This window comes from Sinocyclocheilus rhinocerous, unplaced genomic scaffold (genome assembly GCF_001515625.1).
Source record: "Sinocyclocheilus rhinocerous isolate Xijiao unplaced genomic scaffold, SAMN03320098_v1.1 scaffold659, whole genome shotgun sequence".
Lineage (NCBI taxonomy): Eukaryota > Metazoa > Chordata > Actinopteri > Cypriniformes > Cyprinidae > Sinocyclocheilus > Sinocyclocheilus rhinocerous.
Genome location: NW_015652995.1, coordinates 1,856,430 through 1,870,311, shown reverse-complemented (window position 1 = coordinate 1,870,311; position 13,882 = coordinate 1,856,430). Strand labels below are relative to the sequence as shown.

At 36.6% G+C, this 13,882-nt stretch overlaps 1 protein-coding gene across 1 annotated transcript in view; it reads left to right on the top strand.

Moving 5' to 3' along the window:
• Positions 1 to 13,882, top strand: part of LOC107715193 (FERM domain-containing protein 5-like) — a 115,487-nt gene that overhangs the window by 81,432 nt on the left and 20,173 nt on the right. Inside the window, exons 2-4 of the mRNA XM_016521250.1 lie at positions 3,194 to 3,298; positions 4,965 to 5,007; positions 5,935 to 6,013. Of these exons, the coding sequence (XP_016376736.1) occupies positions 3,194 to 3,298; positions 4,965 to 5,007; positions 5,935 to 6,013 (227 nt within the window). The remainder of the gene's footprint in view (positions 1 to 3,193; positions 3,299 to 4,964; positions 5,008 to 5,934; positions 6,014 to 13,882) is intronic.

The window sequence follows — 13,882 nt, the reverse complement described above, 5'->3', positions numbered from 1 at the left end:
GCTTAAACAATACACACACAGACACACACACACACACAAACACACTAATGTTCAAAAGTTTGTCATCAGTAAGATTTTTTTTAAGCACAGATGCATTAAATTGATCCAATGTTACTGTAAAGACATTTATAATGTTATAAAAGATTTTTCATTTCAAATAAATGGTATTCTTTTCTCTTCATCGAAGGATCCTGAAAAATTGCTTTCCAGGTGAAAAACTTCATGTTAATGAATATCATTCAACATGTGTTGGTTCTCAATGGAAAACAGGAAGTAGTACGCAATATTGCAATAATTATTTTGGCAATAGATGAACTGTTAAATGGGTGATCCATGAGTCCCGATATAATAATATATTACTGAAGTTGCACGGTGATTTGAAAAGTATTTACTGAAAATGTTCTTTGTTTTTTTAATGGGCTTATCTATTTTCAAAAGATCATGTCTATTCAATTTATTAACCTTATCTAATGCATTATTTAATGTGCGGATCCTGATCATATAATAAAAATAATAATAATAGTTTATTATTAACAATAATGTAAACATAATTTAATTTGATTATAATAAATGTTAATATAATAATAATAATAATTAGATTTAATTTATAAATATTGTAATCATGTCAGATAATAATAATAATAATAATAATAAATGGTAGTAGTAGTAATATTTATTATTATTACTTTATTTTTTATGAATGCTTGTTATTATATAGTCTAAGAAGGTGCTATATAACAATAACAACAATAATAATTTGATTTAATGTATAAATAACAAAAATATTATATACAAATAATAATACAAAATAATCATGGCATAATAATAATATTATTATTGTTATTATTTTTATTATTAATTCTCACATTGGTGGTAATAATAAAAATTCACCTTATCTGCTTGCTGAGATTTGCACATCTCTGCATCTCTGTGGGGGTGGTCTGACCTGTTCTCAAATAGGGGCACGTCTTTCTCCTGTTTTGTCCCCTTTGGCAGTCTTATTGGGTTCCAGCAGTCCTGCGTGAAGGCTGTGTGTTACACAGATATCCAGTCGTCTCTAGACACCCACAGAATGTTCTATTTGGCATCAGGTAGACGCATGCGCTCACGGTTCACTGCCCTCCATCTGCTCATTTACCCAAAATAGAAACATAAAAGTTTTCTACTGAAAGATTTTCATAATTGTCATGCAGAGAACTTGAGATTAGAACTGGATTTTTTTTTGTGAATTTTTGTGAGATGCAGAATGTGTATGCTCTCCTCAGTGTATGTTTTCCATTTCTGTATACGTGTGTGTGTGTGTGTGTGTGTGTGAGTGAAAGAAACTCTTAAGTAGGGCTGGGTTAAAAATATCGATATCTCGATATTAATCGATTCTCATTTTTACGGAACGATATCGATTCTTAAATCCCAAGAATCGATTAGTCTAGCCTGTTTTCAGTTAATGGACGGAACGTTGAAGGGCACTTCCCATCCAATATATCGCAATAAGCATTTTGCTTTGGTACTTTTAATATGAAACAAAGTCTCAGATTTCAAATTCTGTCCATTGTATGGCAGTATTCAAACAACAAATGCCGTTTTGGCGCTGTTTAATGTGGAGTGATTCCGTAAGATCTACACCACCATTTGGATCCATATCATTCAGATCAAGCTAACAGTCAAATTATTAACAGATTATTAGGTTGCATGTAAACAGTGATTCACAGGGGCAACTATTCAGTTAAAAGATCAACCTGAAATTTCAAAGAAATGCAAGTTTGACTTTTAATTGCAAAGTAGAGTTTCATTCCCATGATTCTCATTGATCAGCTATAATACCTTTGACTGTACACTTACTGTAAGCGTACTGTCCAAAGCTCAGTGTAACAGAATGAGTTGTCTAGGGTGCATATGGCTTGCCAAGTACTTGCAGTAAGTCTTAATCCAGAATAAATCACTCATGCCTGAAGACTTGCTACTTAGGGTGAATTGTCTTGTTTTGCAATTCAAACTCTGATCACGTACAATTCCAGAAAAAAAAATACTGCTACAGCGTAAAGCTGTGATATTGTTTGTTTGAGGGAAAATGGATTCCGAATTCAAATGAGTGTGATAATAGAGGTGGGGTGAGACAGAAAAAGTGACTTCAGGTTTATGGAATCTTATTTTTTTCTCCCAGCTCATTTTCTCTGTATGAAGAGTTGAACTGGTACACGGATATGGAGTAGTTTAGACTGCAGCCTAGACAAATACAGTGGGACTATGAAAACATTGTAGAATTTGTGTCCTGTTGCAAATGACCTATTAAGAATAGCAAAATAATGATAGAAATAATGACAGACTCTCAGTTTTCTGTCGTGGTTTTTCCAGGCTTGGAAAATATACATTTAAAAACATTTAAAAATGGAAATTACTATAGAGAATAGAAATGTTTCTAGCTTTGCTCTGCTTTAAAATATTTAATCAGGTAGATGATGCATTTGTGGAGTAAAACATGCTGCATATCACTGTGATAAAATCAGTCTGTTTGTTGTGGTTTTATTGGAGACATTTGTACACTAATAATGCTTACGTCTGTTTGTTACCTGGCATACAAGTAGAAATTCATCCCTACAGTCTCCGGAATTTTTTAAAGGGGTCATATGAGGCTGCTAAAAAGAACATTATTTTGTGTATTTGGTGTAATGAAATGTGTTTATGCGGTTTAAGGTTAAAAAAACACATTATTTTCCACATACTGTACATTATTGTTTCTCCTCTATGCCCCCCGTTTTAGGTAGGTGTGGCTGACTCTTAACTTTTATAAAGAATATCTCTTTGGATTTGAGACATTAGTCTTTGCAACTTTACAGATCTTCTTTATGCACCAAGAGCTTGTAACCCTCCAAAGAGAAAGGAAAAATTTAAATCGCATCATATGACCCCTTTAAATAAATTCTATATTATATGACTACAAAAGGTCATGGAAGAGAAATGGAAATTGCAAATCTCTCTGAATTAATATTGGATATACAGAATCTCTCCAAATGAATTGTTATCAGAGTAATAGTAATTAAAATCCCCTGCTTTACTCAGTTCACTAAATTTTTGTTTTATTTGGCTGGTCTTCAGTTCTTCCACCTTTTTTCTTTGGATCAAAAATAAACAACATGCCCAAACAAATGATAATCATCTTCTCTATTGATAATTTGTTATTCTCTTTGTCTTTCAGAGGGATGCCAAAGGCCAGTATTTGTTCGACCTCATTTGCCACCATCTAAACCTACTGGAGAAAGACTATTTTGGCATTAGATATGTAGATCCGGATAAGCAACGGGTGAGTGTCCCACCATGAGGCTTGTGTCGAACAGTCCAAGGTCAATGGTAATGCGGAGCACCAATCATCTCAGCATACACATCCATAACTTCTTTATTATGAGAAAGCTGCATCTGTCAGGATCCTTGAAGTGGCTTTCATTTCTTCGAGCATATTGGTTGTGATGCCTAATAAGTGATGAATTCATGAGCATTATGGGTGGGCTATGTTTGTACTGATCCTGCCTCCAGATCCAGACTGACTTTGAGGGTCATTCAGGAGTAATCAGGGAGTGTCACTGAAAGAGACCGAATGATCTAATATTCTATTTTAGTTCAGGTTTATTTCAATTAACAGAATTTATTTGAATTGTTTTAGTTAACAATAACAACACTGCTTAAAACAAGAAATTTTTTATTAGCAAAAAAATTCAATGTTTAAATACTTGGAATTTCTGTTTAGCCTAACATTTTTATTTTAGTTTTAGTTATAGCAATTTTAGTACATCAACTTATTTTTTATCAGTTAGTTGCCAAGGCAACATTTCTAATTTCTACTTTTTTATTTAGGTTTAACGTTTTTCATCTAATATTTGTTTATTTAATCAATATTTGTATAATCTAATATTTTATTTCATCTTTATTTCAATTCATGAAAATGCTTTTTTGTAGCTTTAGTTAACAATAACAATACCGTTTCAAATGTTAAAAATACATTTTATATTAACAAATTACATTTTTGTAAATATGAAATGTATATTTAAAATTGTAATAAAAAATAATTGAATTATATAAAAATCTAAAGATTGTAGATGAACATTCAGTATAGCTCCTGTAAGGAAATACAGTCTATCTCTAGAATTAGAGATCTGTGCTGATCTGTGTTCACTGACAGTGCACAAGCTTTACGTACACATACTTTAGAGTTTCTTCCTGTCTGTCTTTTTGACTGACCCCCTTTGGGAGCTTCTCGCATTGAGTGACATAAATAATAATGAGGGCATCTAACTGATGCTAGTCTTCTGTAGACGACACACTGGGACAACCTTAGCGTCTACTGAGTGCCCACAGTTCCCTTTAGTATATTCCTAGTTGGCAAAATATAGCACAGATTAGCTGACAGTCCAGAATACAATAATGTGTCTGAGAAATTTTGCCCAAAAAGCTTTCCAGATCACTATAATCTGAAATCAAATCCAGTCTGATGCTATTTCTAGACATTAGCCTACTGGCACTAAGACCCAAATATACTTTTTCTCAAATCCAATTGCTCAGTTTGGCTGATTTGTCTTATCTGAGGCTGCATACAATAGCAGTGATAGAATCTCAGCATGACGTTGAAGATGTGCTAATGTTTCGCACTGGAGAAGAAAGAAATGAGATGAAATGATTAATATATCTACCCTGCCCCCATCTCACACTCATACTGATATAAAATCTCTGTAAATCTACCCACACTGACCACCTCCTCCTGTGTACAGTAATTATGTGTTAGATGAAATATAGATGTAATAAGTGTGTACGTGTGTACGTGTGTGTGTGTGTGTGTGTGTGTGTGAGTGTGTGTGAAAGAGAGAGTGTGTGTGAGAGAGAGAGAGAGAGAGAGAGTGAGTGTGTGTGTGTGTGTGAGTGTGTGTGAAAGAGAGAGAGTGAGTGTGGAATTAAAACTTTCTCCTCTGTTGTTTTAGCACTGGCTGGAGTTTACCAAGTCAATTTCTAAGCAGATGAAATGTAAGTATCATCAATCAGATCTTATTTATAGTGTGCTAGCTGCCAGAATGGAGCAATTAAATGATAAAACAGTGGGGAGTTTCTCATTGAAGTTACTTTCATTACAAACAAAGCACAATTGTCATGACTTCACAAGATGTGAAACTGTAATCTGTTGAAAGATTGTATAGTTGTTTGTATAATTGTTTGACCTGCATAATTTGTACTTTGGGGTCCAATTGAAACTATAGGGCATAAACAGCATGAATCATTCATTTTTAGTATTACTTCTCCAAAATAGTTTTATTATAATATTGAAGTACAAGTACAAAGTACTGTATACAAATTAGAATATACAGTGGAGATCAAAATTAGAGAACAACCTACAATTTACAATTTCCAGGCTTTACTCGAAATCACAGACATTTGAGAATCAACTTAAAATAAATGAGCACATTTCACTAGTAATATTAAATTAATTGTGCCATAGATTCAATAATTTAGGATATTTTACATGATTCATTCAGGTAGATTCGATTAAAGAAATCAAGCCTTAAAAACTATTCAAAAATATTGCAATATTGTTACCATAGATAGCATTTTTACAGTGTATGTAAAAAGCCATTTTAATGATAAACATCTCAAAATTGTGTTAGGTCTACATAAAAAAAAAACAGGGAAAAAAAAGGTCAGTTGGATAAGAAATATGAACTTAATTCTGGATATATTCTGTGAAAACCGGTATATTGCATATTTATACATATTGCAAAATAGTATAATATGTATTGCAATCTTGCTTCTCAAGTAAACTTGTTTTAAAGGTGTTTAGATTAAGGCATTACACTACACAGTGTGTAGTATGTATTATATTAAGGCAGCAAGTACTAAATCAGATTAAGTTACTGATTGAGGCAGTGGTTCTCAACCATGTTAATTTTCTCAACACAGCACAACCTCCATTCACCATGTGTCTGCGGGTAAAGTTCTACCCACCAGATCCGGCTGCTCTAAAGGAGGAGATCACCAGGTATGAGCTGCCACAGTGAAAGGATTCTGCTTTTTGCATTCAGTATTTAAGTCATGTGATTAAATGGCACCTGATTACAGAGCTGGCTCAGTTTCTCGCATAAAAGATAGGATTCCTTTAAGTGTAGGCCTAAAGCTCTGCTTTGATTAAGCATTACAAACCAAACGGCAACAGATGTTTGGCAGCACCAGAAAGCCTGCTCTGCTGGTGGTGCTTTAAAACGTACTTCTTTTTGCCCAATATGGCCAGTTTGCTATAGAGTGCTGCAGTGTGCAGTATTTTTGTTGGCCAGCCCATAAGTTAACATCATACAAATTAGCTTGCCCAAAAACCAAAAAGGATTTTTCCATTTGCTTTTGGATTATTGCTGAAAATAAGCTCTGTGACTGTTAGATCAAGTCTCTATGCCAGCCCCAGACACCAGATTCTGTCCGAAAATATCCATTTTGTCTGATATCTTAACAACTAGTCAGAACGTACTAAGGGCTTGTTGTCTGATTTTTCAGTGCTCAGACACTGTATTTCTGTTTCTCACTTACTGCTAAGGGACGATGTATGGTCAGTGACTCCTTACAGATTCCTCTGAATGATACACGATTAGCCTCTAGCTAGCGAAGTCTTGGCTGGCATCACAGTGTCTCTCACCACCCTTTTCATCCCCTTTCAATCAGTCTGCAATGAGGCCACCCAGAAATTCACACACTCGACCTGAAAAGAGTTCTTATGATACTGTGTGCTTCTTGTAACCTAATGAGGGGCCACTTTAATGTATTTATATAATTTGTTTTACCCTTTACATTAAAAAAAATTACACTTAAAAATAATATCTCCCTATAATGAGATGATTTAATATTAAATATTGTCTTCCTGTTAGAAATATGTATCCAATTTCTGTGTTTTTTAGATTATTGGAAAATAACTTGAGTAGAGTGCATATTCCACAAAGCAAAAACAAGCATCTCAGCCCAATACTTTGCCATTTAGCTGTACCTATATTTGGCCTGTCCTTCTCCAGAACCAAATGACACTGACACGTAGAGTGTGTTTCCATAAATGGCAGGTTACAGATAAAGAAGGCAGCCGATATGTAGGCCAGAAATTGACTGGTGGCTACAGAAATGGCCATTTAGCTTCTGTCACCAAGAGAGAATTCAGGGAACATAATTGCGTTTTTAGCTCCTATGGCCTCTTAAGCGAAAAGCTATTAGCTCTAGCAGGGCTGGCCTAATTTGAGAAGTTAAAGACAAGCATGTCACTCTTTACTCATGGGACAACTGTTGCACTGAAGGTGAGAAGAGCCAAGTACCAAATTGGGACTGGATTGATTAATGAATAGAAAATGTGACATTGGTGCACGAGGAGGCTTTTGAAGTTTTTTATCACATAAAGCAATCAGTATGTAAATATGTTTTAAATTTACTCTTTCCATCCCCTTAAAATGTAATCTATGAGCTCTAAACCCATAATTATAAAAAAGTAGCATCTATGTTTATAACATTATATCACTGTGAGACAGATGTTGGGTCCAGGGACAAAGACATTTGGGTGTTGCAGTGTTTTTACTGAAGGTGAGAAGAGCCAAGTACCAAATTGGGACTGGATTGATTAATGAATAGAAAATGTGACATTGGTGCACGAGGAGGCTTTTGAAGTTTTTTATCACATCAATAATTTATCATAATTTATTATTATCACAAAGCAATCAGTATGTAAATATGTTTTAAATTTACTCTTTCCATCCCCTTAAAATGTAATCTATGAGCTCTAAACCCATAATTATAAAAAGTAGCATCTATGTTTATAACATTATATCACTGTGAGACAGATGTTGGGTCCAGGGACAAAGATATTTGGGTGTTGCAGTGTTTTTGACTTCTGAAGTCTCTCTTTTCCCCAACTTGACAGCTTTTGACACAGCAGTCTGCTTTAGGGTATCTCTTCCCAAAACAACAATCCTGTTCTCAATTTATTCCCTGCTCTGAAAACAGAGCTCAATTTAACCAAATCAAAGATACATATTCAGCATGTTTTGTGGGAGTTTTAAATCCACATATATTTTTTCTCCTACTGTGAAATTTCACATTGCACATCTGTGTCCTTCATTATCAGCCCTCATCGTTACAGACAAATGGTGGAACATTTACATTTATTCATTTGGCAGACGCTTTTATTCATAGCGACTTACAGTTGAGGAATATAAGCAATGTGAAAGAAAGAAAAATTTGAGTGAAAGAAAATTTCCTTGAGAGTGATTTTGTGCCTCTCTGCGATGGGACCACTAGCCGCCGCTCATTTACCGACCGCAGGCTTCTGGAGGTTGGTGTAGATGCATAGGAGAGAGTGGAGGTTGGAGGGTGCGGAGCCATTGGCAGTTTTGTAGGCAAGCACTAATCTCAAACTTGATGCGAGCCACAACTGGAAGCCAGTTCAGAGAGATGAGAAGCGGTGTAACATGGGCTCTTGGGCTCATTCAAAACAAGACGTGCTGCTGCATTCTGAATCATTTTTTGCATTCAGTATTTAAGTCATGTGATTAAATGGCACCTGATTACAGAGCTGGCTCAGTTTCTCGCATAAAAGATAGGATTCCTTTAAGTGTAGGCCTAAAGCTCTGCTTTGATTAAGCATTACAAACCAAACGGCAACAGATGTTTGGCAGCACCAGAAAGCCATTTGACTTTGCTCTGCTGGTGGTGCTTTAAAACGTACTTCTTTTTGCCCAATATGACCAGTTTGCTATAGAGTGCTGCAGTGTGCAGTATTTTTGTTGGCCAACCCATAAGTTAACATCATACAAATTAGCTTGCCCAAAAACCAAAAAGGATTTTTCCATTTGCTTTTGGATTATTGCTGAAAATAAGCTCTGTGACTGTTAGATCAAGTCTCTATGCCAGCCCCAGACACCAGATCCTGTCCGAAAATATCAATTTTGTCTGATATCTTAACAACTAGTCAGAACGTACTAAGGGCTTGTTGTCTGATTTTTCAGTGCTCAGACACTGTATTTCTGTTTCTCACTTACTGCTAAGGGACGATGTATGGTCAGTGACTCCTTACAGATTCCTCCGAATGATACACGATTAGCCTCTAGCTAGCGAAGTCTTGGCTGGCATCACAGTGTCTCTCACCACCTTTTTCATCCCCTTTCAATCAGTCTGCAATGAGGCCACCCAGAAATTCACACACTCGACCTGAAAAGAGTTCTTATGATACTGTGTGCTTCTTGTAACCTAATGAGGGGCCACTTTAATGACAGGGTGTGCATATAAGTAACAGACATTAAATACACTGGAAATGTGTAGTTCAGGTATAGATTGATGTGTGGAGTAGGGGGAGATGTTAGTGTTTACTGTACTGTGAAATGAAATGCTTGTGGGGACCACAAAGTAATAACTTGTGCTGAAATGAGAGGAGAAGCTGGAAAGAGACTTGAAACAAGAGGATGAACACAGAGTTGAAGACAGGAAATTAGATGAGAGAGAGGCAGATAGAGAGAATGAGCAGAAAGACTAATGAGGGATGTGGCTGAGAAATAGAGGGATTATCTGAAAGGAAAAAGACATAATTTGGAGTGAATGGAAGAATTAGCATAGTCCCTGTAAGAGAAAGAAATGTATCCACCTTAAGCAAGGGTGTCGCAGCTGTTGGGATATGTGGGAGAAAAAAGTGTTTCTGTCTCTCTGCGCTTTCTTCTGCCACTCATAATTCCACTGTAAATCCATGCTTAGTCTTTCCGTGTTTGGAAATTCTTAGGTCTTAAAACGATATTATTGCTCAACACCATGCACAAATTTGTCATTAGCATTGTAATTTCCATGGCAAAAAAGTCACTCATGCCCAAGCTGCATCCTAGCAACATAGCAAAGCAGCACATGCTCCATTCATTCTTTAACCTCTGAAAACAGAGCTCAATTTAACCAAATCAAAGATACATATTCAGCATGTTTTGTGGGAGTTTTAAATCAACATATATTTTTTTCTCCTACTGTGAAATTTCACATTGCACATCTGTGTCCTTCATTATCAGCCCTCATCGTTACAGACAAATGGTGGAACATTTACATTTATTCATTTGACAGACGCTTTTATCCATAGCGACTTACAGTTGAGGAATATAAGCAATGTGAAAGAAAGAAAAATTTGAGTGAAAGAAAATTTCCTTGAGAGTGATTTTGTGCCTCTCTGCGATGGGACCACTAGCCGCCGCTCATTTACCGACCGCAGGCTTCTGGAGGTTGGTGTAGATGCATAGGAGAGAGTGGAGGTTGGAGGGTGCGGAGCCATTGGCAGTTTTGTAGGCAAGCACTAATCTCAAACTTGATGCGAGCCACAACTGGAAGCCAGTTCAGAGAGATGAGAAGCGGTGTAACATGGGCTCTTGGGCTCATTCAAAACAAGACGTGCTGCTGCATTCTGAATCATTTGCACAGTCTGATTGCACACATTGGAAGTCCAGCCAGAAGAGCATTGCAATAGTCCAACCTAGAAATGACAAGGGTCTGGACGAGAAGCTGTGTTGCATGCTCTATTAGGAAGGGTCTGATTTTCCTGATGCTGTGTAGTGCAAACCCGCATGATCGTGCTGTTTTTGCAATGTGATCTTTAAAGGTCAGCTGATCATCAAGGATCACCCCAAGATTCCTGGCCGAACTCGATTGGATAATCGTTGATGAGCCCAGTTGGATGGTAAACTGGTGCTGTACTGAAGGGGTGGCTGGGAAGATGAGAAGTTCTGTCTTTGCCAGCTTGAGCTGCAGGTGATGCTCTTTCATCCGTGCCAAGATGTCCGTCAGGCAGTCTGAGATCTGAGCAGGTACCGTTGAATAATTTGGTTGAAATGAGAGGTAGAGCTGCGTGTCAGCATAGCAATGATAGGAAAAACCATTCACCTGAATGATGGGTCCCAGTGATGTAGTGTATATAGAGAAGAGGAGGGGTCCCAGAACTGATCCCTGAGGAACCCCAGTGACCAGTTGATGTGTTTTGGATACCTCTCCTCCCCAAGCCACACTGAAGGACCTACCTGTGAGGTAAGACTCAAACCAGTGGAGTGCAGTTCCAGTGATGCCCAGTGATAAGAGGGTGGACAGAAGAATTTGATGATTAACAGTGTCAAATGCAGCAGATAGATCTAGGAGAATGAGAACTGAAGATTTGGACTCTGTAGCGCTTCAATGACTGACATCAAGGCGGTTTTATGGCGGAATGGTCACTTTTAAATCCAGTTCGGTTATTGTCCAGCTGGTTGTTCTGTGAGAGGATGGAAGACACTTGGTTGAAAACAATGCGTTCAAGTGATTTTTCTATGAAATATGAAAGGGAGGAGAGACACGGGCGTGTAACTTTCAACAAATGAGGTGTAGGTTTTTTTTTAAGCAGTGGGGTTACCCGAGCCTGCTTAAATGCGGTAGGAAAAATGCCTGTGAGAAGAGACGTGTTGATGATGTGTGCAGATGTGCAGGGGAAATAGGAGGTGTGAGGGGATTGGGTCTAGAAGACAGGTGGTAGGGTGGCTGGAGAGAAGAGACATCATCTTCTGTAAGAGGAAAGAAGGAGAAGATGGTCAGCTGTGTGAGTGTTTGCTGAGAGATCCTAGGTGAGTGGAACTGAGAACTGACTGCTGATGGATGTGGTTTTGTTCGTGAAGTAATTAGCAAAATCGTCCAAGAGGTCCTCGCTGCAGCCTGTAGCACGATGACATAGCTGGATCAGATCCAATACGTATTGGATGTTTGACGAGCATGCGCAGTATTGGATTTTAATGCACATGCGCAAAGTGGGGCTGTCATTGAAGCTAGTATTTAATGTCAATTAAACTGTAATTAGGAGGTATAGGTGCGTTTCATAGGCTTACACAAATTATATTATACTCTGATTTTAAACTAATAGTGTATTCAAACGTTGTTATCGTGACAGGCCTAGGTGTAACTATTGTGTTTATTTTTTCCTCTGATAGTCAGTTCTGCCAATAATTCGTTCATGAATCAAATATTATTTTTCGTTCTCACTCTCTGCTATACGTGACAGAGTATAAAAGTTATAGGCCTACTAAAATATGCGGACATATTTTTTATACCATATAAAAATAAAAAGAAGATAAACAATCCTGTCAGTCAGGGTTCCGTATAACCGATAGACCTGTTATCCCGGGTTATACCGGGTTTTTTACAGTTAATCCCATGTCCAACAAATAAATACACACACGGTCGCAAGCAAGGCATATTAACACAAAGATGACCATTTCTATTTTTTGTGTGTTATATGCAAGTGAAATCCCTGGAGATAGATAGACCAATTATAAATGGCTAAAGACATCCATCTATTCCCTTACGAGAGCACTCTCTCTCTCTCTCTCTCTCTCGGGAGACTTTTTTGAGTGTTGTATTAGACGATAGTATGAAAAGCAACTGATAAAACATTTCTTTGACCTGACTGAGGCGTTTTTAGAGAGGTAAAGTCTTAATATAAATGTAATGGTTGTTTTTTATTATTTTATTATTATTAAAAATGTTTGTAATAGCTATATTGGAATAATATAAAATCTAAATAAACAAAATGGATCGACATTAATCTAATATCCCCAATTAAATTTAAATAAACATAACGGATACCATCAAAAAGACATTTAGGCTAACTCTGATTGAATGGAGAGCGATGTATATCTTAATAATTAGCTATTTACAGGGCGACGTCTGCATATCAATCATGTTACAGTGCTTGTTGTATCCTTATAATAATGGATACAGCACTGTTGTGCTATGGCAAGCCGTTTTGACTTTTGTTATTTCTGGGGCAATATATCGCACAACAAAAAGTTGTTATCGTGACAGGCCTAGGTGTAACTATTGTGTTTATTTTTTCCTCTGATAGTCAGTTCTGCCAATAATTCGTTCATGAATCAAATATTATTTTTCGTTCTCACTCTCTGCTATACGTGACAGAGTATAAAAGTTATAGGCCTACTAAAATATGCGGACATATTTTTTATACCATATAAAAATAAAAAGAAGATAAACAATCCTGTCAGTCAGGGTTCCGTATAACCGATAGACCTGTTATCCCGGGTTATACCGGGTTTTTTACAGTTAATCCCATGTCCAACAAATAAATACACACACGGTCGGGGACAAGGCATATTAACACAAAGATGACCATTTCTATTTTTTGTGTGTTATATGCAAGTGAAATCCCTGGAGATAGATAGACCAATTATAAATGGCTAAAGACATAAACCATCCATTCTCTCTCTCTCTCTCTCTCTCGGGAGACTTTTTTTGAGTGTTGTATCAGACGATAGTATGAAAAGCAACTACATTTCTTTGACCTGACTGAGGCGTTATTAGCGAGGTCTTACTTAATATAAATGTAATGGTTGTTTTTTATTATTTTATTATTATTAAAAATGTTTGTAATAGCTATATTGGAATAATATAAAATCTAAATAAACAAAATGGATCGACATTAATCTAATATCCCCAATTAAATTTAAATAAACATAACGGATACCATCAAAAAGACATTTAGGCTAACTCTGATTGAATGGAGAGCGATGTATATCTTAATAATTAGCTATTTACAGGGCGAATTCATATCCCGTGAAGGAATAAAAGTCAAAACGGCTTGCCATAGATATGCATCCTGGCGATAGTTGCCGGTATAGACGAAAACATCGCGGATTAATTTAGACATTAAAGTTTTTACATTGTAATGTAATGTAGGTCATCGTGTAGATATGTAATGTACTGTAGGTCAAAAACCCTTGCTACATGTACTGCGTTAGACTTCACTTAGACCAAGTCGTTAGACTAAGTCGCTGTGGATAAAAGCGTCTGCAAAATGATAAAATGTAAATAAAAATATGAATTTATT